At 40.1% G+C, this 22,660-nt stretch overlaps 1 protein-coding gene across 4 annotated transcripts in view; it reads right to left on the bottom strand.

Moving 5' to 3' along the window:
• The window catches only part of camk2d1 (calcium/calmodulin-dependent protein kinase (CaM kinase) II delta 1), a 101,068-nt gene that overhangs the window by 52,860 nt on the left and 25,548 nt on the right, over positions 1-22,660 (bottom strand). For all 4 annotated transcript variants that reach the window (XM_073474557.1, XM_073474558.1, XM_073474556.1 and 1 more), the window contains exon 3: positions 4,119-4,178. In XM_073474557.1, the coding sequence (XP_073330658.1) occupies positions 4,119-4,178 (60 nt within the window). The remainder of the gene's footprint in view (positions 1-4,118; positions 4,179-22,660) is intronic.

Genomic DNA, 22,660 nt, shown 5'->3' with positions numbered 1-22,660 from the left:
TAAAAGGTAAACAACACTCTGATAAAGTGCACTCTTGCAACATAAAAGGTAGCTTTCAATAAACATGAAAGTAAAATATCAATGAAGACATTACTGTTTGTTTTATTCAACACAGTCATTTTAACAGGATTTAAGTATCCAAACACTAAACAGCTTATTGAAAAGGGTCAAATAAGTCCGTCAGTGGTCGGACTATCCGACGGGGGGTGGGGGGGTTGCAGGAATTTGAACACTGTACAATTTACCGTTTATTAGTGGCCAAGCGCGACCTATCCATGCGCTCGTGTGTGTGTGTGCGTGTGTGCGTGCGTGCGTGCGTGCGTGCGTGCGCGAGAGAGAGGCGGCAGGTGGAGGGGCTAACTGGCAGAGATGAGAGATGGTGAAACGCTCTTTTTCTGTTTTGTTTTGTTTTTTTAAAAAAAGCGACTAACTCCTCCGTTTGGCTTTCAGCCATGGCTCTCCATGCGGCTACCGCTACACACATAAACAAGGAGGCGGGTAAGAAAAGCGCGTCACTGCCTGTAATTCGCTATGATTGGTCGGTCAGGTTGACGACCATATGTTTGGTGCGTCGGTGCATCAGCATAGAACTGCAATTTATAGAACGTGCCCTAGACGATCCCACGATCTCTGCACTTTGGCAGATCGTCTACACATTCTGATCCTTCACGATCTAATATCGTCATATCGCACACCCCTACTTGACAGGCATAGGAATGTTGACTAAGGGTGACTGGGATCAGCAAACCATTAGCTGTTGAGATCTACTGTTGAAATGTGGCAGAATTTTTTTAAAAGAATTGACCCAACAGGGCAATAAAGACAAGCAATCAGTGGTATATAATTTATATAATTTATAGTTTTCCTTAAAAGATGAAGTCTTGGAAGAAAAAAAGTTCTTCAGCCATCATAATGTGCAAAACATTGCAGATAAAAAGACATCAGGAAAATAAACTTTGGTCTGAGAGCCTGACTGACACATATGTGGGCCCAAATAATGCTGGGTTATCACCGATGTATTGGTATTGGGTAACAACAAAAGCAAAATTAAATATTACTCTAACAATAAAGTTAATTCTTCAACTGTAAAAGAGCATTACTATCAAATGTTTTTGGTACTGGCTGATATATCACTGTCAATATCATTAATGATGTATTACTCTCAAATATCAATGTCAGCCTCAAAATCCAAAGTGGGGCTTTAAATGGGTCTTTCCTTATTCATTAACAACATCAAGCAACCATGTGAAACAGAGTTAATTTTTATTTAAACAGCTGTTTGGGGTGGTTTTATACTAACCTCCTACTAAAGCTGCAACTGTCAAAAAAAAAACAACCATGCTGCACTAAAGTAAAGCCTTGGTTTGGTTCTGGTATTTGTATACATGGCAACAAAGATCTGTAAAACAAAGAACAAAAATTCAAAACCCTATTCGGTGGCATGTCGGTAGGTCCATTTCTGACTCCAGGAGAAGCAGCAAACCAAATAATCCCCTATCCTGCAATTGTTTGTTGCTCCCAACCCTCCACACCTCATTTTCACAAAAGAAAAAGGGACCAGACAACAAATAAATGCCAGTTTTCACTGTGTGTCAAAGTCATTGCTGAGGTGGTAATTACAGTTTCTTAGCCTTTGTGGCTCCAAAAGCAAGGAGGGAGGGGAGAGGGGGTGGTGTGTATGTGTGTGTGTGTGTGTGTTGGATAGGAGGGAAGGGAGCCATGTAAGCAGATGTGGTCTATTTGTAGACATAGCCATTACACAAGATAGATTATAGCACAATTGAACTATACTAAGCACAACAAAATGGCTATAGGCAGAACTTGTTGGTTTAAATTTATGTTAAAAAGTAAAAAGGTCCTTGATCATTGATCAAGGCTAGGGTAAGGGTTAGGGTAGGGCATGTATCCATAAAAAAAGTGATTAGGGTTAAGGTTAGGGTTTGTACGCTGGGGGTCTAAAGCTGCGAGTATGCTTTATCAGTATTGTTTGTTGCATGGTTGAACATCTTCAGAAATCCAGATTAGGATTACAAACTAATAAGGGGGGCTATGTCCGACTGTTTCTGTAACTTTGACTCACGAATATATTAACCAACCACCTGGCCTCTAAAGACGCTGTCTCCTTCACCTGTCCAGCCCCATGGTGCACCACTGAACTCCGATCCATGAAGGCCTCTGGTCATCTACTGGAGAGACTGTCCACCTGAAGGACTAAAAAGATCATGTGAGCTACTACAAAGAGGCTCTCTCTAAAACCAAGACACAATACTACTTCACTCTCATCAGCAAACAGCAAAACCAGCCCAGAATGTTGTTGTCAACCATTAACCACCTACTCCGCCCCAATGAACCAACCTCCAGGTGACCCGGACCGCTGCTCCAAGTTCCTGGATTTCTTCCAGGCCAAAGTCGACTCTATCCATCAGCAACTACTGGTACCACAGTTCCCTCCTGTTTCAAAATGGCCTCAGTTAGCCCCTATTCTCGAGAAACCAGGTTTGGACAACAAACCTACTTAAACTCAACAGCAACAGAACAGAGCTCATGGTTGTGGCCCCCAAGGTGTTGCTCTGGAAGGTTGGAGATCTCCTTCTTGATGTAGACGGGTGCTCGATCTGCCCATCCTCTGAGGTTCCACAGCTTTGGTGACATCCACCAAATCAGCCTTCTTTCATCTTAAAAACATTACCAGACTCCAGCCATCGCTCTCCAACTCTGTGGCAGAAACCCTCATCCATGTCTCCACAACCTCCTGTTTGGAATACTGCAATGGAGTCCGGTCTGGGGTGCTCAGCAAAGCCCTGGACAAGCTCCAATATGACCAAAACTCAGCCGCCAGGGTTTTCACCTGCACCAAGCCCTGGCAGCACATCACCTCAACCCTCCTCCATCTGGCTCCCAATTAAGTATCGTTATCAACTACACAATCCTCCTTCTCACCTACAAATCCCTTCATGTCCTTGCCTTTCAGTACCTCTCCAACCTCCTTCACCCATACACACCGTCCCAGAACATCTGGTCTGGCCTGCTCTCCTTTCCCCACACCAGATTCCATATCTTCAGAGACAGAGCCTTCACGATAGCAGCCCTCACCCTCTTGAATGCTCTCCCTGCTGACATGTTTAAAAAACTCCTCAAACACCACCTGTTCACTACAGCCTACAACTGTTTCGTCCTTGGGTCTTGTGAAAGGCACTTTAAAAATCCAAGTTATTATTATTATTATTATTATTATCATTATAGAAATATACATCAACGCACCTTGCACCTTTTGAATCTATGTCAGGGTGTATGCAAACAGCAGCAACAAGAAAGTGTCTTCATATCAAAAGTTAGACATCTGAGAAACACTGTCCATCAACTTTGACTGTGTGTGAGCACCAAACATCAATGTTAGTCCACCTCGCCTCGTCCCGCTGTATTCCTGCACTCCATCGGCTCAAAACACGGTCAACTCATTGAGTGCAACATCTTGATCTGAGATGTTGTGGTGGAGACAAGTTTCCGTGGGGACAACAGTAGGCTAAAAAAGGCTAAAAAAATTATGCTAAAAAATTAGCATAATTTTGAGGAGCTACCTGCCACAGCATTTAAATATACCGCCGTTGCCATAGCAAACCCAAGAGAACAGGGCACACCTCCTCAGAATTCATAAAAGTCTATGAGGTCCCACCTTTTTCCCTTGATAAATGTTTTTTTTCCCCTATGTGATGGAGCACCTGAGCAAAGAAGCTGTCATGTGTTCCTTTTTGAGGCAAAAGTGACAGTGTGTATTTATGTGTGAGTAAAATAAGATTGAAAAAGTATATTTCTATGTATGGTTGATAATCAATTGACCATTGTATGTAAAAAGAAATGGCTATGAAAAATACAGGGAAATATATTCTTGACCTCATACTATATCTGCAAGCAAGCTGAAGCACTTAGGAGGGAAATGTGAATCCAGTGCACAGCATAGATATTTGATAGATATTCTATTTATATCTATACAAAACCATCTTCAGGCTAACCTTTGTATGTTTTGAAACACAGTTATATATTAAATATAACTCTCCTTGTGACATTATCAGACGGAGGACAGACAGACACACAGTGCCTATAATGGGAGCGCTAGTTACCGATGTTGGGATGCTTAAGCAGGCGGCAGATCCTGGCCTCTCGCTCCAGCTTCTGGTGATCTGTAGAGACAAAAACAACACATCTGTCACATGTGTCTTTTGAGGCCTCATGAAATTCTTCAGACATCGCTACAGAGATTCCACATAACACATTACTGCATACTGTAGCCAACAGGTTAACAGAAAGAAACCCCTGGCACATCTCCAGTATTACTGCTAATACAGTTTCTGTGTTAGCTGGTCAAACTGGTGTGGTGAGTTTGCAATGTGGCAATAGGCAATTTCCCTGTTCTATTAAAGATTTTATGCTCTTTACATAAAGTCACTATACAGCTGAAGAAGAAAAAGAATGGTTAAGAAAAGAATTTCCTGATGTTTCATAGCTGGCTAGTTAGCATTTTTTTTGTTATTTGTGCATGACGGTCTCATATTTTGACATATGTCAATGATGCATTCCTCCTTTTGATGACCCCCAAAATTCAACCTAAGTCCAGTACTTGATACCGCTCCTCTGATATCAGTTCAGACTGGCAGGGTACGAGGACAGGTAAATGGTAAATTGCATTGTGATAATACCAGGATTGCCACGATAACACAAGGGAAATCACCACAGTTGAGGACAACATATTGGAAATGTAAACAAAGACTACAACATATTCGTCTGTTCCCCAGATAAAATCTGATTAACGCATTTAGCATGAAAACTTTTCAGTGCGTTTCCACATTTGAAATTACCTCCAAAAACTTCCAGGTTTAAGTGGCACCTCTCAGTGAAAAGGTTGACAGAGGTAAGTAGGTATTATTCACAAATGAATGCAGTACACAGGTCAGCTTTATCACAAAACACTCCAACGCTGTGGCAATAATAACCCCAAAAACTAAATATAATGGAGAAGAAAACTGTGAGCAGTTCAAACACTTGAGGTGTCACCAGGGTCATCTCCAATTCAGCAGATATGCTATTCCAATGAAGAGGCCTTGAGAATGTTCAATTAAGGGAGACTAAGTACCCCAAAAGACTGATGAAAATGTAATCAACAGCTCTTGTTGAAGTATGTATTATTCACCACTGTGGATCATAAGTGGGCTTGACACAGATTTCGTAAAGATGTAGATCGAGATAAGGTGTAAGGTGAAGCTCATGTGTGGATAACATGCACAACAACAGGGTAGGCAATTCTGCTTTAAAAAAATGTTATGATCCTGCATCCATTTTTCATTAATGACATTCATAAAGATTTTATACAATATATGATACACATTTTAGTGTTTCAGGGTATCTAATAATAATCAAGCCACTTCTGCACTACCTACGTCTGTTCATTTTTTAATGTAATGAGAGTAGAGTGATGAAAATAAATCAATATCTCATGATACTATTAATACTGTGATATGGCAAATGTGTAGCCACGCTATCAGTGATTATCAACTGCAACAGACTACCGGCCATGTCGTAGTGTTGGATAAAACTTGAATTGTATTTATGGTTTATATTCTGTGTGCTTGTATTTTGTTTGATTCATTATACACATTGTATTGTATTCGTGTTTCTGTTCATGTATAATTGGATTTAGGGCTCCAGGATTAAAAAAAAAATTGGCAGATATATTGGCAGATATCACAATTGCGATGATTGGCTAGGACTGATTAACCTGACGTGCCAGATTGTTTGGTACACAGAACTATCTTGGAAGACAGCACCAGAAACTGTTAGTAATACTTGCCAGATAATTGGATGAACCAAACTCTCAACAAACCCAGTTGAGAAGAACAAGAAAAGCTTTTAGTGCCATTCTTTGCTCCTCTTTAAATTAAATATACTGTCCAGTTCTGATATAATTGATGCTATAGCAACAGGTACACTTTCCTCTTGAGGAGCCGCCATTATTGCTTTCAAACAAACAGGGGCTTCACTCACTGGTTGTCACAACTAAACCGATACTGTATGTTTGCACTTTAACAGGTTTTCATTATAGTATTTCAGAGACCATTTAAATTCATTTAAGTCTGTAGTGCTGTCATGTATCAACCAGGGGGAGCTGTGCAAATGATGGGTGTAGGACGGACTGAAAATGTAAGAGGGGAAGGAAGAAATGGGGCAGAATGAGCGTGTGTCTATGTACACGTGAAGTTGGAGGGGTGGGATGGAACATAGGCTGCTTCAGTGGCTAAACATCACTTCACTGGTTTTGTTTACTCTGTTTCCCTGTTTGAAACTGTATCTATGAATCTGGGTGTGGCTCCTGTTCCCTATGCAAAGTCTCCACTGTAAAATGTAGGCTACTTCTACAACACATCATTTTTAGTGAACTGTAGATTTATATGTTCATATTAATGCATAACATGCACCAAATTAGAAGTGGTCAACTGACTTTACAAATCACAAACCTCTAGCGACAGACCAATCAAAACTGCTGCCCTGTAGATTTAACGTTTGGTTCTCCAATAAACTGTGTGTGATCTCAACCAGCACCAATGGGACAGGCTTCTGCTCTGGTAATGCCATTTTGGTTCCAACCAGATGTGATCACACCATCTCCAATCGCACCTCGCTTTACAAGTCTCTAATCCTAATCAGACCAATGGGATGTGCTTTTACAGGAGCTGTAATCCTTATGGTCACCAGGTCAATGCGAACTTGTCTCCCTTTCTCCACATCATCCTTGCATGCGCTGGATGGCACGCTGCTAATCTCTGACATAACAGGATTTACAGCCTGAGTGGTGCTCACTTACCATCTCCAGTCCCACTGCAACCACAGCCAGCTGATCTTTGTTTGTTTGTCAGTCTGCTGTATATTCATGTAATATTTGAAGCTTCTTGACAGAGAATTTGATGTATACTCTATTTTTTATTATATATCATTATAAGTGATAATTACTTCAGAGCCAAAGTGATCAGATGTGCATAGAGCTGGGTAATGAACCTCAATACTTTAATGTGTATATCTATTTTAGTATTAAAAATTGACAAGTGCTGAAATGGTATTTGCATTTTTGTTGCTCAGAAAGTTTCTAATTCAAATCAAAGTTCTGTCCGAATCTGAATTTGTTTATATTTTACTGTTTTGGTTTGATGGCTTGTATTTAAACATATAATTTGGACACATCTTTTGTCAAATAAAAAAAAAAGACCATATCTTTATCTGTATTTCTAGTATTTCATTTCTTGTTACTTATCAACTTATCACTGTATGACTTATCTGAAATAAAATATTAAGGCAATAACACTGGTGATCTAGCGGTCGAGCGCTAATTTGTACTAGTATTGAAATAATTCAAGGTATATCTAGTCCTATAATTTAATCAAAAAGTCAATCTCTCAATGAAGTTTCATTCAAGCAGCATGAACAAAAAAAAATCTTCCATTTTTATTCAGGAGGTCAATCCAGGTATCAGACCCATCAACTGTGCCATAGGAGCAAAATATGGAAGAACCATGGTAAAGTGTACTTTTTTCCACAAATTTCTTCAAGAAAAGGGCAGGAAGGATGATGAAGTAATTAAGATGAGATGTGAGCAGTCATGAATAAGCTTGGAGGATATGTGTGCTGAATATGGGGTTCAGGCATTTGGTACATGTTTTTTTCTTTGATGGTGTTCAGCATGGATGCTTTGTTGATGCAAAACGGTATTAGCCTACTTCCTACTTTGAGAAAGTAGAAGTCGACTTAAAATAGGTCTGAGACTGAAACAGCAGATTTGCTTCAGTTTTTTAGAACTTATTTGACTCAGACTTGTTCCCCATTTTCACTTACTGTAATTCCTCTAGTACTGCAAATAACTAAAGCTACAACAGCAGTGTATTAGATGAATGGTACCCGATTGAATTCATTGATAGGTCAAAAATCCTTTTCATTCAGTGGTCACATGTCTAAGGTTTAAGCCCAAAATTTACATTTCCACATTTGATGAAGTCCTCAAACATCAAGATTCTAGGCTTGACCATCCACGGCCAACTCCACTCCACCGGAGCCCAAACAGCAAAGATGTCTCTCTATCAGAAATCCAAATCTTGGGTGCGATTCACTCTGGAGCTGGCCCATTTAGAAAACCCAGATGAGTTTTTTATCAGGCTGATGAAAACGAGGACAGCAGCTATTTTCAATGCTGCCGACCGATCAGAGGAGCTGCCTCCCCAGTACTGTAAAGCAGCACATCTGGTTCAACATGCAGTGCCCGCGGGTTCAGTCACTTCATAGATAATCCCTCAATGGTGCCCCCCCTCATTTAAACCTAGGGAAAGAGTAAAGAACTACTTGTATGTAAAAGAAAAGGTCCTTCATTTCTCACAATTTGTACCTGCTGTGAAAGTAGGAGGTGAGTAATGGAGTGTCGTGCCAAGAGACAAAATAAAGAAAGAAAAACAGGAGGACAGAAAACCCCCCTGGCACATTTCCTGCTCTCACCTTTCAATTCTATTGTTTTATAAAAGTACAACACAAAAAATAAAGATCATAATAACACGAACACCTCCCAAATCTGAACAATGCCTCATGTGCACTGATCAAACTAATGCTCAATCCAACTTTCTGCTCGGAGGTTCGACCCTCAAAGTCCTAAACAGCCACATGCAGCTAAAAATAGCCACTGTGTTTCGTGTTTAATAACTTTTGGACCGCTAATCCTATCCATATGCTTTATAACTCAGTTTTTCAGTGGCATCATCCACGTCTTGTTGGGGATGATTACACTATCATGCTCTGCAGCATTGATTTATCAAGGAAACCCACGTAGTTTCTTCCAAAGGGATTTTTTTTTTTAATGTCTTCTGTTATGAATTAATATCCTTTCTCTGTACTCAGAACCTTTTAAGACACATCTGCATGATTAGTAGTGTTGTAGTACTCGAGATCGGTCTTGGTCTCGAGACCGGTCTCAAGACCATTTTTGAGGTTCTTGGTCTTGTCTTGGTATCAAGGGCATTTTTATTCAGTCTTGTTTCGGTCTCGGACTGGGTGGACTCAGGGTTTTTTGAACGAGACCGGTCAAGACCACCACTGATAGGCTTTTTGTCCATGCCTTACTGATACGAGTGAAAAAGGACCCTCTCAAAAACAGCTAATGACTTCAAATCATTGGTAGTGTAAAGATTTCCCCCGGCTATAAAAAAAAAAGAAAACTCACATTTTGATGTTTTGTTATGATTTTCCTTTGATATATATGGTCTTGGTCTTGTCTCAGTCTCGACCTCTAAAAGTCTTGGTCTTGTCTCGGTCTCGACCTCCAAATGTCTTGGCCTTGTCTCGGTCTCGGTACTCTCTGGTCTCTGTAATGTCTTGGTCTCGGTTGGTGTGGTCTTGACTACAACACTAATGATTAGTATATGAAATATAGGACCACACCTGTTTCTAACTGAAAAAACATGTATGATAATAAATGGCTGTATCTTGATTAGGAATGGTAAGATGTAGACCTAAATTCATATGGAAGCCTAATACATCCAAGTACATCTTGGAAGTGGAGACCCAAAGAAGCATAGTTTTCTATAAACTCCATCTCTAATGATTATCGTAGATGCCAAAACTAGGTATGTTCAAATACAGCAATTACAAAACTCTTTCCAGGATCGGTCCACTGATCCTCGTTTTCTCTTCAGACTGGCAAGGAGCCCACAGTATCACATCCTCAGACAAACCAGAGCACACTTGCTCATGAATAACATAATAATTTTAGGGAAGTAAACAACTGTCTCACAGAAAAAGTGCTGATCCTCCTTGTGTAGCCCCACTGAGAGGTAAAACGTCTGTCCTACAGGTCTATTCTGATGCTGGAGCTGACAATCATCATTAGAAATAATAATCTATTAGGCTGTATTCACTGGTGGTGCTTTAAATACAACTGCAGACTCTCAGGTGTGGGTGTAATTGGAGGGACTCTAATAAGAGGGCTCTGTCAAAATGCAATTAGATGTAGCTATCTAGGATTTTATGTGCCTTCATGTGTTCATGTGTCAAGCTGAGGTCAAAAGGAGACTCAACTGTATAAACACAGAGAGTGGCTGGCTCTTTGTGACACAGGACTGTGGCTGGACGCAGCTGGAAGCACATTGAGTCACTGCTACGTTAATCCTCAGTGAAGGCTTTGAGTCAGCCATTAGGTTTGTGTAATGTCTACATATTCATTGACCTTATCTGAATCTATCCGGGTGCAACAATTTCAATAACTGAATGCTGGCCTCAGCAAATAAATCTCTCAATTTTATGTAAGTACAACAAACCTTTGGATGATTTAGTAGCAACAGATTCTGCATAAGTACTGAATTGTTACAAACTAACAGATAGGCTTTTTCTCCATTGGACTTTCATTCTTCAACAGTTTTGAGTGAAACTGAGCGTTGTCCTTTTTTGTGTTTAAGACTCTACATGTGATCAGTGGCAGAAGCTTAAGCTTTTTAAGCCCAAATTTCACATCAATTTAGACTATTATTACATATAAATAGTGTTTGAAAACGTTTGAAGTTAATGATAAAACATGATCACACTACTATTATATATCTACTTTATACTGTAGTTTTTTTTAAACATACTAGTGTTTTAATATGACAATCTTTAGGATAGGTTAAAAGGTCCAGAGCCAGTCACAAAAATGACTTCATCGTTTTTCCCAGCAATAAACCCCCTTCAATGGCTATCAAGCAGAAAGATGCCTTGTCAGGGGACTTAAAGCCTTGCTAAAGAAATACCCTGTCAGACCAGAGGTACAGTAGACTACAGTATGCAAAGCTCTATGTTTTCAAGTGGCTTATACTGTAGGCACCCCAGGCACACTTTCCACCCGGCCATTCAAGCTGTGGTGGGGGGTGGATATGACAAGTGAGTGTGTGGGCAGGCAGGTGGCACCGCCAGGGGGAAACTGCTGCAGACATTCTGATGCTGTCATAAGCAGTCAGTGTGACATCCATCACACCGACAGCCTCCTGACATGCGCAACACTCGGTCTGTCCTCACTATCATCTGTCATTTGGTGATGAGCTGAAGTGTGGCAGGAAAAGCTTCTGATGAAAAGGCACTCAAGAGGTGAAGTAATGACCGAGTGAATGATTAAGTGCAGAGATTAACACCAGTGGCAGGATATGTCCTAGACTAGCTCCTATGGGCAATATCTTTACATTGATATTCAGAGCACTGGTAATAACAGCGCAGACTTGTATTAGGATTTCTTAAAGGCATTCATATTGACTAAAATAAAGTACAAAAAGCCAGTGGTTTCTGTAGTGTGCCTATTTTTTGCTTTCAAACAGTTTCAGTACGAATAGCCAGATTGCAGTTACAACATGGGTGCTGATGGCTTAGACTGTTCATGTAATGATGTTGATGTAGTGTAAACAGGAACAAGACAGACCCAGCTGTTCAACAGAGAGAGGAGGAGGGGGAGGACGGACAGACCAGCTGGGTTCTTGTTCATTTGTAAGTTTCTTTACAGGCTTTCAACATGTCTTTAAATGTGAGATTAACCAAGAAATTAGACTGTTGTGCAGTGTTTCCTAGTTTGAAGTCAACTCTTTACAGAGCTTTATCTGAGCAAATGGAAATGTTAATGCTGGTCTTTGAAGAGTTAATCATTCTCTGCTTAAAATGTGTTGAATTTAACTCTGCCAACAGTTAGTGTTAAAAAAGGTGCAATATGTAAGAATTGGCCACCTTGAATTGAATTTATACTCAAAACAAATAGGGGGCAGCATATCAATATGATGTCAATATCTACTAACTGCTGCTCACTGTATTCTATACATCCATAACTGTAGCTGCTGTTAGCTTGTTAGCTCAGTCAGCCGTGGAGCTAGTCAGACTACTGTGTTAATCTTGGTGTTTACACCACTAGCAAAGGAGCTTTGAAACAAAGAGACAAAGAGGTCTTCAGGCCCAGGGCTAGCTGGTAACGACAATATAGAAGATAAATGAAAAAAATATTAAAATATAAAAATATTCGTTTGAAGCAGGTGGCTGCGTATTACAAATAACTCCTTTGACAAAAATATCCATATTATAATGTGGCACAACCCATAATATACTCCTACTGGGCATCCTTCAGTAAATTAAAAGAAATCTACCAAAAGAATAGTTTACATTATATAATATTACTAAATGTACTCATCCATCTGGTATCAAAATAATATTTTCAGAAATATACAAATATAAGCACTACTTGTTCCAAAACTCACTCCAGAGGAAACTGAAACCGTGTTATGTGACTCAAGTAACCTACATCATCACGTCTGATTCTCCAGAGGCACACAGGAGAAATCTCTCACATTTGCCTCATGAATATCAAAGAACTTAAATAAAATATTTTAAATATTTCACTCTCACAACAAATCAAACCTTTGCTGTGTTCCAAATTAACACACAGTGTTTGCAGTGGAAAGTCAAAATTACTGACAGCCTGTTTGCAAGTCAGAAAAATGGTGGGAGCTCGGAAAATCCCTCTGTCCTTCCTCTCAGGCTGAGTGCCCAGTGCAAAGGGCCGACCCTTAAATCTCCCCTCCTTACTCTAATCTGGGACTGGGAAAAAGTAAGAGCCACAGCACTGAGAATTTGAAAGGTTCTTCTAAAACCAAAGCTTACAACTACGCCTGGCAATGCAAGTCAAGCAAGCAATGGCAACAGCACCAGCATGTTATCAATGGAGGTCTTACAAAAAGAAGGTGATCAACAATTAATTACTACACAAATATCACCACTAAACATGGAAAATGATACCCTTGATGATGATTGACAATAAGTCTCAAACGTAATACTGATGTATTGTAAAAAGACTATTGAAGTCCCTGACATACCTAAAAGTGAAAATAGTAATACCATGGACACTATCACCAATTCTCACCATTTAAAACTACTTTCACACAATGGTAGTTTTTTTGTTTGTTTGTTTTTAGTGATGCAACACAGTGAGAAGAGAGATATGAGAGAGATATGGTAGGAATGACACTATGTACTATTAGCAATGGAGAAAGCAAGACAAGATAAGACAAATTAATATACAAGTAAAACAAATTAGTATATTCATTGTATGGTGAGGGTGCTGAAAGGTGGTGTGTGTGTGTGTGTGCGCGCGCGCGTGTGTGCGCTGTCTGTTCAGAAGCAGAAAAAGGAAGTGACTGGGACGGCTGAAAGAGAAAGTGTAACACTAATAAATAGATTAAGTGAAATAAGTGTATGTTTATATGGGAAAACAATAAATAAATAAAACAAAAAATAAACTCCATTCTTCCTCCTAACTGTCCTCACTGGTGTGCTGTGTATTTTGTTTGTATATATTCCATGGGTGTAAAGTTAGAAAATAATAATAATAATTATTATTATTATAATAATAATAATAATATTCACTCCCCATGTCTCCTTGGTTTTATTCTTTCATATTCTTAACTTCCCATGAAAAGGTAAATGAAAAAAACATACAAATTTGCTTAATTTTATTTCAGCATTTCTTCTGAACAAAAAATGTAATATGTCTGAGTGGTTATAAGGAGATCATCCAGGCCTTTTCATACTGCTGATCTGAAATAATACAGAGGTTGTAGGGATACTGTGAGCTTCAGAGAAGGAACATTTTGGCTTATTTTTTTGGCAGTTTGAGAAGCATTGAACTTGGAACTTAAGTAGCAATTTTGATGATCAGCTTGATGCTAACACATAATGGAAATTCCCATTAACGGAGGTTAGCATCGCTACTGAGATAAAAGTATATTTACAAACGATACATTTTAATTCACACACTTAACATAAATCAATGTTCTCATATGTGCTCATATTTACAGGTATACACAGTATTTAACATGCTTTGGAATTATAACTCCCGAGTTCACAGTATTAGCTCAATATGCTGCTGTTACACTACACAGCAAGCTCAAGGGGTCAAAATGCAAACTCAAAATTCCCAATCGGTTTAGAATACATCCACCACTAGTGGAGACGTTGCATGTCAGGAGAGGGCAGCACATACACATCTTGATGTTTTCTATTATATTGATTCATTCTTATAGCACTAGGTTGATGAGCACGAACAACTAAATGTAGCAGTCTACTTCAAAAAGTATTTTATTTCCCAGATTTATATGCAATACAGTAAGATGCAAGAGCAGGGGTCTCAAACTCCCGGCCCCTGTACATAATGCACGTAATCCGGCCCGCAAAATTACTACTTTTAGTTGTTTCACACCAATTAAACTACCCCTTCATATGCAATTGAAATAAAAAACAATTTTATTTTAAAAAACGTATTTCATGCGACACAAAATACGTAATGGCAAGGTCAAGGGTGATGCACATGTTCGTGCAGTTTTTGATGAGAAGAGGGCTGGCTCGGAGTTGTACTTGTTTGGCTGTGACAACCAAGGATATCTCTGTCATACCGAAAAGAAAAGTGGATTTTGAACACAGACAGTTTCAGGATGGGTGGATATTACAATGCATGAGGGAAAAACGAGCCATGCAGCTACATAGAGGAATATCATCTCAACAAGGTCTTTTCCATAAAGCGAAGAACGCTGATGCTGCAGTTGAAGCAAGTTATGTGGTGAGTGAATCAATCACCAAAGTGGGAAAGCTTTTCACCAAAGGGCCATTTCTGAAGGATTGCATGTTGCATGTCGCTGATATTCTATGGCCAGAAAAGAAGAGTTTGTTCAACAATATCTCTTTATCAGCAAACACAGTGGCAGAACGGATTGAGGAGTTATCAAGTGACGTTTATGAACAGTTACGGAACAAAGCCCTCAGTTTCACTGCATAATCTGTGGTGCTTGATGAAAGCACAGACCGGACCGACAATGCATGGGCGTAGGTTTCTATATAGATGGTCGTGACATGTCACAACCAATGTTCGAGGATTGCAAAATAGTCACTACCAATATTTGTCTGCTGCTGAGCCAGTAGTAACGTTAGTGAGTGGTAGTAGTGAGCATCTTCCAAACTGTGTCCGCTACTTGAAATGGATAAGAGGAAGAAACAGCTGAGAAACAGCGATTAAAAAGTCGAAGTCTCTGGAGGTGGAGGCTGCTAAATGTGCGAAGTTGACGGAGCTTTTTGGTGCCGGGACCAGTGACACCGACCCGCCAGCAGCCACAGGTGCTGCTGCGCCGGGAGACGAGGGAGGAGGACCTGACGATGATGAGCGAGTGGAGGCAGACAGGGTCAGTACCGTCAGCCTGGGGCTGGCTCGGCTAAATGTTTGAGACACGTCCAAAACAAAGTAAAAAAACGTTTTTACATTGAATGTGATGCGACCTCACTAACATACTGATGAATGCAGCTGCCGCTAATGCTAACGTAGCTGCCGCTAATGCTAACGTAGCTCCTCAGGGACTGAAGTCGTTATTTTCTAACTTTGACAATCTAACATGTGGCAGCACATCAGCCCAGAGTTAAAGGGCTGTGACTGTTGGTAGTTGTGGTTGATTTTGTTCAAATACGCCGAATTGGGATATTATGGGTTATTATTGTTCAGATGATTTAGCTAAGCTAGCTAACAGATGCTAACGTCAGCGGTCTCTTGTTGCCATACCAACAGTAAACATTCACGTGGCCTGATGAGCTGCAAACAGAGATACAAAACACAAGTAAACCTATAGCAAATAATAAATTTAATTTGCAATATTTACCATTGAATTTATTGTAATCTTTCAATTCATTTATTGTTTACTGAGGTGATAACTATCTAATAGGTATAATTTGTGTGTAAATGTGTTACTTTTACTGTAGTTTTCAAATGGCTGTGTATAGTGTTAGTGTATAGTCTTGAGCATTTTCAGGTCACAAAGATCTGGCTTTTTTGCATTGGGAAACACTAGTAAAGTGTCCTAATGAAAACACGACAAAGCCATTTGACTACCTTGTTCATAAATGATGGTGTCAGGACTTTTTTTTATGACACACACACTTTCATTGATAGGAATACTTCGTTTTGAGGAATGACCTCTATTTTGAGCATGTGACATGCTTTTGCAGGTTATCAACAAGGTTTTGCAGTTTGTACTAATTGTTTTGAGAAATGCACCAACTGTTGTGCAAATGTAAGTAATGATGTGAGAAAAACTCCACCCCGTCTCTGGTTTTGGGTTCTTCCCGTTAGTCTCGTCCCACCCCTGGTCATAACATAACTTCTGTTGTGATTTGACACTATAATGAACAAAGATTGATTGGTTGATTGCTATAGCTGTCAGTTTTAGTCCTTGAGTTCATAGCTACGTGCTTTATTTGTTAACTGCTATCAAGGAATATGACTCTCCTTTGTAGTATGTGTGAGAAAGGACGCCACGAGATTTGTGGACTTCTTCGTGGTGTCCGCTGATAATATAGTGGGCTGGTCTGGACAGAAAATGCCAGAGCTGAATTTTTGTCCCAGTCCACCCCTGGTAATGTCACTACCAAAGCTGAGACCAAACCTACGCCCTTGCGACAATGCACTAGCCATGTTCATCAAGGGTATTAATGACAAATTTGACGTGACAGAAGAGTTACTGAGTTTGACATGACCGTACAATTTCTGAGAGAACTCCCTCTATCCCTCCCAGAGCTATCCAAAGTATTGAGTCGGGAAATGTGCCTTTTTTTGGAAGCACAAATCTGTGTGAGAAACTGTTCTCTACTATGAACTTTAATAAATGCAAGTACAGGTCCAGGCTTACTAATCCCCATCCTGAAGCTGTACTTAGGGTTTCAACTGTGACATCCATCAGGGCAAATGTGGCTCAGCTGTGTGAGCAGAGGCGCTGCCAAGTGTCTGGCAAGAAATAAAGTACCAATCTATTCAGGGATTTCATTTATTAGTTCAGTCCAAGGTTTAAATAAGTTATTTAAGATATAAGGGAAAAAAAATTGCACCAACAGTTGAAAAAAAAGGGGTGGAAACTGCTGTTTGCATTTTTTTTGTTATGTATGAAGAAAATATGAGCCGAAATGCAAATGTAATTTGGGGGATTGCATGTGTTAGTTCAGTGTAGGTTTACTTTAAATAAGTTATCTATATGGACAAAAGTTTTGCACTAACTGTTAAAAAATGAAAAGAAATGTCTAAAAATGCTATTTGCATTTTAGTATTATTCTGTTAATGATAGAAATAAAACTCAATTTTCAGAAATATTGCGCTTTCTTGTAGTACCGGAACACTGACGTGGCCCTTAGAAAGACTGACTGACACGTGATGTGCATTGTTACTGGAAATATGTCTCATGACATATTGACTCTAGAAGTGAACAATTTAACTGGTAAGAACTGAAATTATTTTTTGTTATTACAGAGATTTTTTTTTACAGTATAGTACAGTACAGTATAAGGAAGATGTTTTTACACCATGGCACCAATCTATACTAAAATCTGTCCTGAACTCTAGCCAACCCATCAATGATACACCCTCCTAGACTTTCTTTGAGTCTGCATTTTTTAGGGCAATCAGTCTGACTGCTGTTGAAAATGCAGGTCCAAACTTGCAAACATCTGGGTGTGGACAACAGTAATGTTTTTCTCTAGGAGGTCTTACAAAACAGAAATACATATTAATGCATGTGTGCACACAAACATATAGAGGATAATGCTTGCAGGCAAGTAGTTAGTACTGCAATCATCCAGGGTTTAAGAGATTAAGGTTACCACCAAAAGCCTGGAGAGAACAAGAGTCCTCGCTCTAAAAGAGCTCTTAAAGCTTTTCATATTTGCTTGAGCTATGATAAATGTACCTTATTCAGCCTTATGGTGGCAGACACTACCTATGTTGTCTTAGGGTTTGCACAAATCCTGCCTGATCTCCGTGTTGGGTTTTCTGGTTATGGAGGGCAAACACAAGGCAGCACATGCCCTGTCAGTCAAACCCCAGGCACATATGGCTCAGAGAACATCCCCTGCCGGCGACCTTTATTTATCGCCACCCACACACTTCCACATCTCTCACTTTCATCTTTTCACTTCGTCTTCATCCTTTTCCCTTTTACTGCTCTCATCATGTCAAGCTTTTGTCATCTTTTTCTATTCCATCTCCTTCTCTCCCCGCATTCATTGTCTCACAAATTACATCTTATATCATCTAACATTTAACAGAATGCAACGTTTTATGGGAGCATCTTTTTAATCTTTTGAAGTGTACAGTATTTTCCAGCATCATTCACCAATCATGTCTTCTTAAAAGCTTTTAAGAAGACAGGTTTATTGGGTTCATTTATGTCCAAGTCTTTGTGAATATGTGCAACAGAACCATAACAGGCCTCCATATATAAGCTTGGAATGAAAAAAATAGACAGATACATTTAGATTTAGAAATACATTTCCCACAGAGCCAGCAACACATAAGGGCAGTATTATGAGGTAGCAATTACATGCTCCATTTCATCACATGAACCTTTCCTTAGTTTTCTAATTCATCAGGGAATGGTGCACACTTTTACACTGACTAGATGACATGATGATAGTTACTATTGCCAAAGCAGGGCAATGAAGCCTCTGGTCTCAGTCAGAGTGATCGCTGGAAAAAATTAGATCTCATATAGGCAGGTTTGTATTATCAAATGTATTAGCTGAACCTCTTTCCAATTAATCAGTCTACCCAGAATGAATCTTTGGTGTTGGTGGTGATGAGAACCAGAGGACTCAAGCATCTCTAATTGACCATTTCTACTGATTTCCAGCCTTTCCTTGTGATGATATAAATTAAAGCTGCATTCTTATTTTTGTGTTTTATTTTTCTATTAGGAGACAGCCAAACAAAGTGTTAGAAAGAGAAGAGCAACATTAATATTCATTCGGGCATTCGTTTGTTGCTGAGCCGGTAGTGCACAGTGGATTCATCACAGCTGAAAACAGCTACATCTGCTGCTGGAGAGGTTCATGAGTAAGACTGAACCAAACCAGCAAATTTACAGGTCATAAAACCAAATCAATGAGCTGAAAGATGTTAAAAACCTCTGAGAGAGCTGAAGGGAACTGCAGAGTTGGTAATATTGTCACTATATGATCATCACTTTGCATATTACACTGTCATTAGATCCATAGTTAATATAAAAATATTGATCAGTGCAGCTTTAAGAACGAATTTCTTTTAAGTGGCATTCAATTCTTTTACATAGCTGATATTGTATCATCATCAGTCCAGCATAACAGAGCACCACAGACTGGCAATTTACATTTAATTAGAATTATTCTGCTGAATTGTTTCGTTTTATGGAACCATGACTGCAAATTAAACCCTCTCTGGAAAAATATTTCAAATGCAAATGCTAAAATAATATAATGCTAAAATTAAAATATCTGAATGCTTCCCTCTGATTGGTGGCTCTTAGTCACCATAAGCAATGACACCTTTTACAGATGTTTCACTTCCAGCTGCAGCCATTTGTCTGGATGACACTAAAGTGGTAGCCTGCCTCCCTCCCTTCCTCTTTTGTGAACACTTTCCATTTTCCCAGTCCAAATGGTTGAAGTTCCAATGTCTTTATCCCTCACCTTCCTCACACTTTTATCTTTAGACAAGCCTGTTGTTAAATTGCCAAATTGAAACATTTTTGTTTAGCAGAAACTCTACCTCACCACCCATGACATTTACTTGTTTCTCTCTCTCTGCATGTAGCAATGGGGGTGTTTTATGCACCTTTTATTGCATTATCAAGTAGCTGCAACAGGCAGGATTAATGCAGAACTTTTCAAACAAACCGTGATAGTGTGATGGCAGCAGGTTCAGAGGATCAGATTCAATATCTCACCACAAAATGGGTGTCTTCAACAGGGTATGACCGGCCATATTTTACCACCATCTGTCTCACATCGGCTGCTGAGGTTGTGCTTCAGGTGTGAGTCACCACTGGCCAGGAAAACAGTTTGTTTAATGAGTCAACCTGTTGCCTTGAACTCTCTGCTGCACACAATGGGGACTCTGTTACTTATTTGCAGTAAGTATAACTCCTGTCTAACCTGCAGTAATTGTCCAAGGCTTACAAGTCATTACTGACTATTTAAAGACACAAGCCATGTGTATTATACAATCTTCTTATATGAATGTAAAGAAATCACTTGAGATTCATTCACCACACCATCATGTGGGTTGCTAGGGCTAGGTAAGCCCAGGTGTGAATGGTTGTTAAGCTGTCTGGGGAGGGACCTCAGTACTGCATTGTAGGTGGGTGATAAGTAATGTTGTAGGCCACCTCCTCTGTTCAAAGACGGTCATTCCAGTTTGACATAGATGTATTCTTTTACTCCTCTTTCAAACTATCTATCTTCTCTGGCCAACATGTTTACATTGTTGTCCTCAAAGGAATGATTTTTCTCCTTCATATGTAAGTGGACAGCAGAGTTTTGACCTGAGGAGTTGGCCCTCCTGTGTTGTGCCATTTGTTTATGGAGGGGTGGTTTTGTCTCCCCAATGTGTAAATCTGTGCCGTCCTGGCTGCATTGAACAGCATCAACTACATTAGTAGTACTGGGTGTTTTGTCCTTAGGAGATCCTCCTGAGTTTCTCAGATATTCCACCAACATAAGGAATGACAACATTGTTACATGAAGTTGGTTCTGCTGGACAGAGTGCTGTCCTGTAGCAGGTGTTTCTTCACCATCTTTACTGCTTCTGGAGAGGGAATGCATGTAAGTGAGGTGACATCATAAGAAACCATTGTTTCGTCTCGAGTCCAGTGTCATTTCGCTCACCTTGTTGGCAAAAATCCTGTGATTTTTTGATGTGGTGTTGAGTGTTATCAACCAAAGGATCTAGGATACTGGCTAAGTGCTTAGATATGTTATAGGAAACTGAGTTGATGATTGGTCACTGTGTATCTTGGGGAGTTCATAGATACATGGGATGGCTCCCCTGGGGTACAGTCAGTAATATAATGGCCTGTCAATGGCTTTGTCCTAGTCCAGCTTTTGCAGATATTCTATAACCCTCTTTTTGTAGCTATTGGTAGGATCTGTCAGGATCAGTGACTTTGGTGTGGTAGTCCGCTGTGTTTAACACTACAGTGCATCTCCCTCTGTCTGCCGGCAAGATGGTGATGATCTGGTCTCTTTTGAGGGATGCCAGGGCCTTCCTTTCCTCGCTAGTGAGGTTGGGGGGGGGTTGCTTTTGGATTTCCAAGAGTGGCTGAGACCTTTAACCGTAGCTGTTCTGCCTCTGTGTCTGCCAACTTTTTGTTTCTGATGGCTGACTCTGCTGTGATGAGAACTACTACCAGTATCTGTTCTGGAATTACTTCAAAGTTCAGTCCTTTGGCAAGGACATCCTTCTCTGGTTGGGTGAGCTCTCTGTTGGACAAGTTTTTCAGCCACTTCACTTGTATGTCTGAATGTGCTGTGTTGTTGATGTCCTTATTTCTCCAGATGAGAGCTTCTGTTCTATGGGAGTTGCTTTGACGTGTCTGTAATGTTTGGAATTTTCGTGTCTGCTGTTCCTTACGTGTGTGATGCTTGTGCCTTCTCAACAAACTTGGAGACATTTTCCAGGACTTTGCTTGGTAGCAGCGATGTTAGTCCCTCAAATGTCTGGTCAGTCTTAGCATTGAGTACATCGATGGTCAAATTAATCTGTTGCACTCTTTCACTCAGTAGCTAGTTTTGAGCCTTCTGAAGGATCCTTGTGGCCCTGTGTCAGGGTCAGGGTTACACATAATCCAAAGCCTGCAACTCCCCTCCAGTTAGTTAGAACAAGTTTTCAAAGATGCTTAATGAAATTAAGCTCTGTCAAGAGCTTAATTTATAGCAATGTCCCTCAAGTCTGTGTTCATGTTCGACAGAGGCTGCAGAGGAGACACACACACACACACACACACACACACACACACACACACACACACACACACACACACACACACACACACACACACACACACAGAGCAGAGAATGGGCTGATGCCAAACTTTCATTGGAGCAGCTCTCTAATCTGATTGAGTCTATGGGATTAAAGTGGAAAGTGATCACATTACCAGTGTGTATGTGTGTCAAACATATGTGTGAAGAAAAATTGACATTTTTTTTTATTTTCTGTAACTGTGGACATGAATAATTGATAACATGGACATTTGGTCAGGGAGGTGGGCCTATCTGAACTGGGACCATGCCGACAAAGTAGTGATGACACCCATCCATCTTATCCATTATTAATGAAAAGAAAAAATCTGAAGCCCCTGTAGAGGACCTTTAGTGATAGCACACAGTTTGAATTGTGATCAAAACACTCAGTAAGGGACTACCACTTCTTCTGCCTAACTCCCAGCTGTCATTTGTCCCCACTCTTGCCCTGCAGGGCTTTTTGACAGATGTATGACTAAGACAAAACAAAAGCACGAGAGGACATAATCCAAAGTGGTTGAGTGTGTGGAGGAGGTGTGTGATTCACTGGCTGTGATTCAGTGACAGAACACAAGACAAGGATTATAAACCCTGGATTACACACACACACGCACACAAAAACGCAAAACCACTGTTGCATTTGGCCCGGGAGCTGCCATCCCTCATCTCCTGAAACGTCCTGTGTGCAGAGGCTCAACATGTCATTCTTTCATATCATTAACATGGCAAGCATGATGACAGCTAGGACTGATAAAATGAAATACCACATCTGGTAATC

The sequence above is a fragment of the Pagrus major genome, chromosome 10 (genome assembly GCF_040436345.1).
Source record: "Pagrus major chromosome 10, Pma_NU_1.0".
In the NCBI taxonomy this organism is placed as follows: domain Eukaryota; kingdom Metazoa; phylum Chordata; class Actinopteri; order Spariformes; family Sparidae; genus Pagrus; species Pagrus major.
The sequence above is the reverse complement of the archived record's forward strand: the minus strand, read 5'-3'. Positions and strand labels throughout refer to the sequence as shown.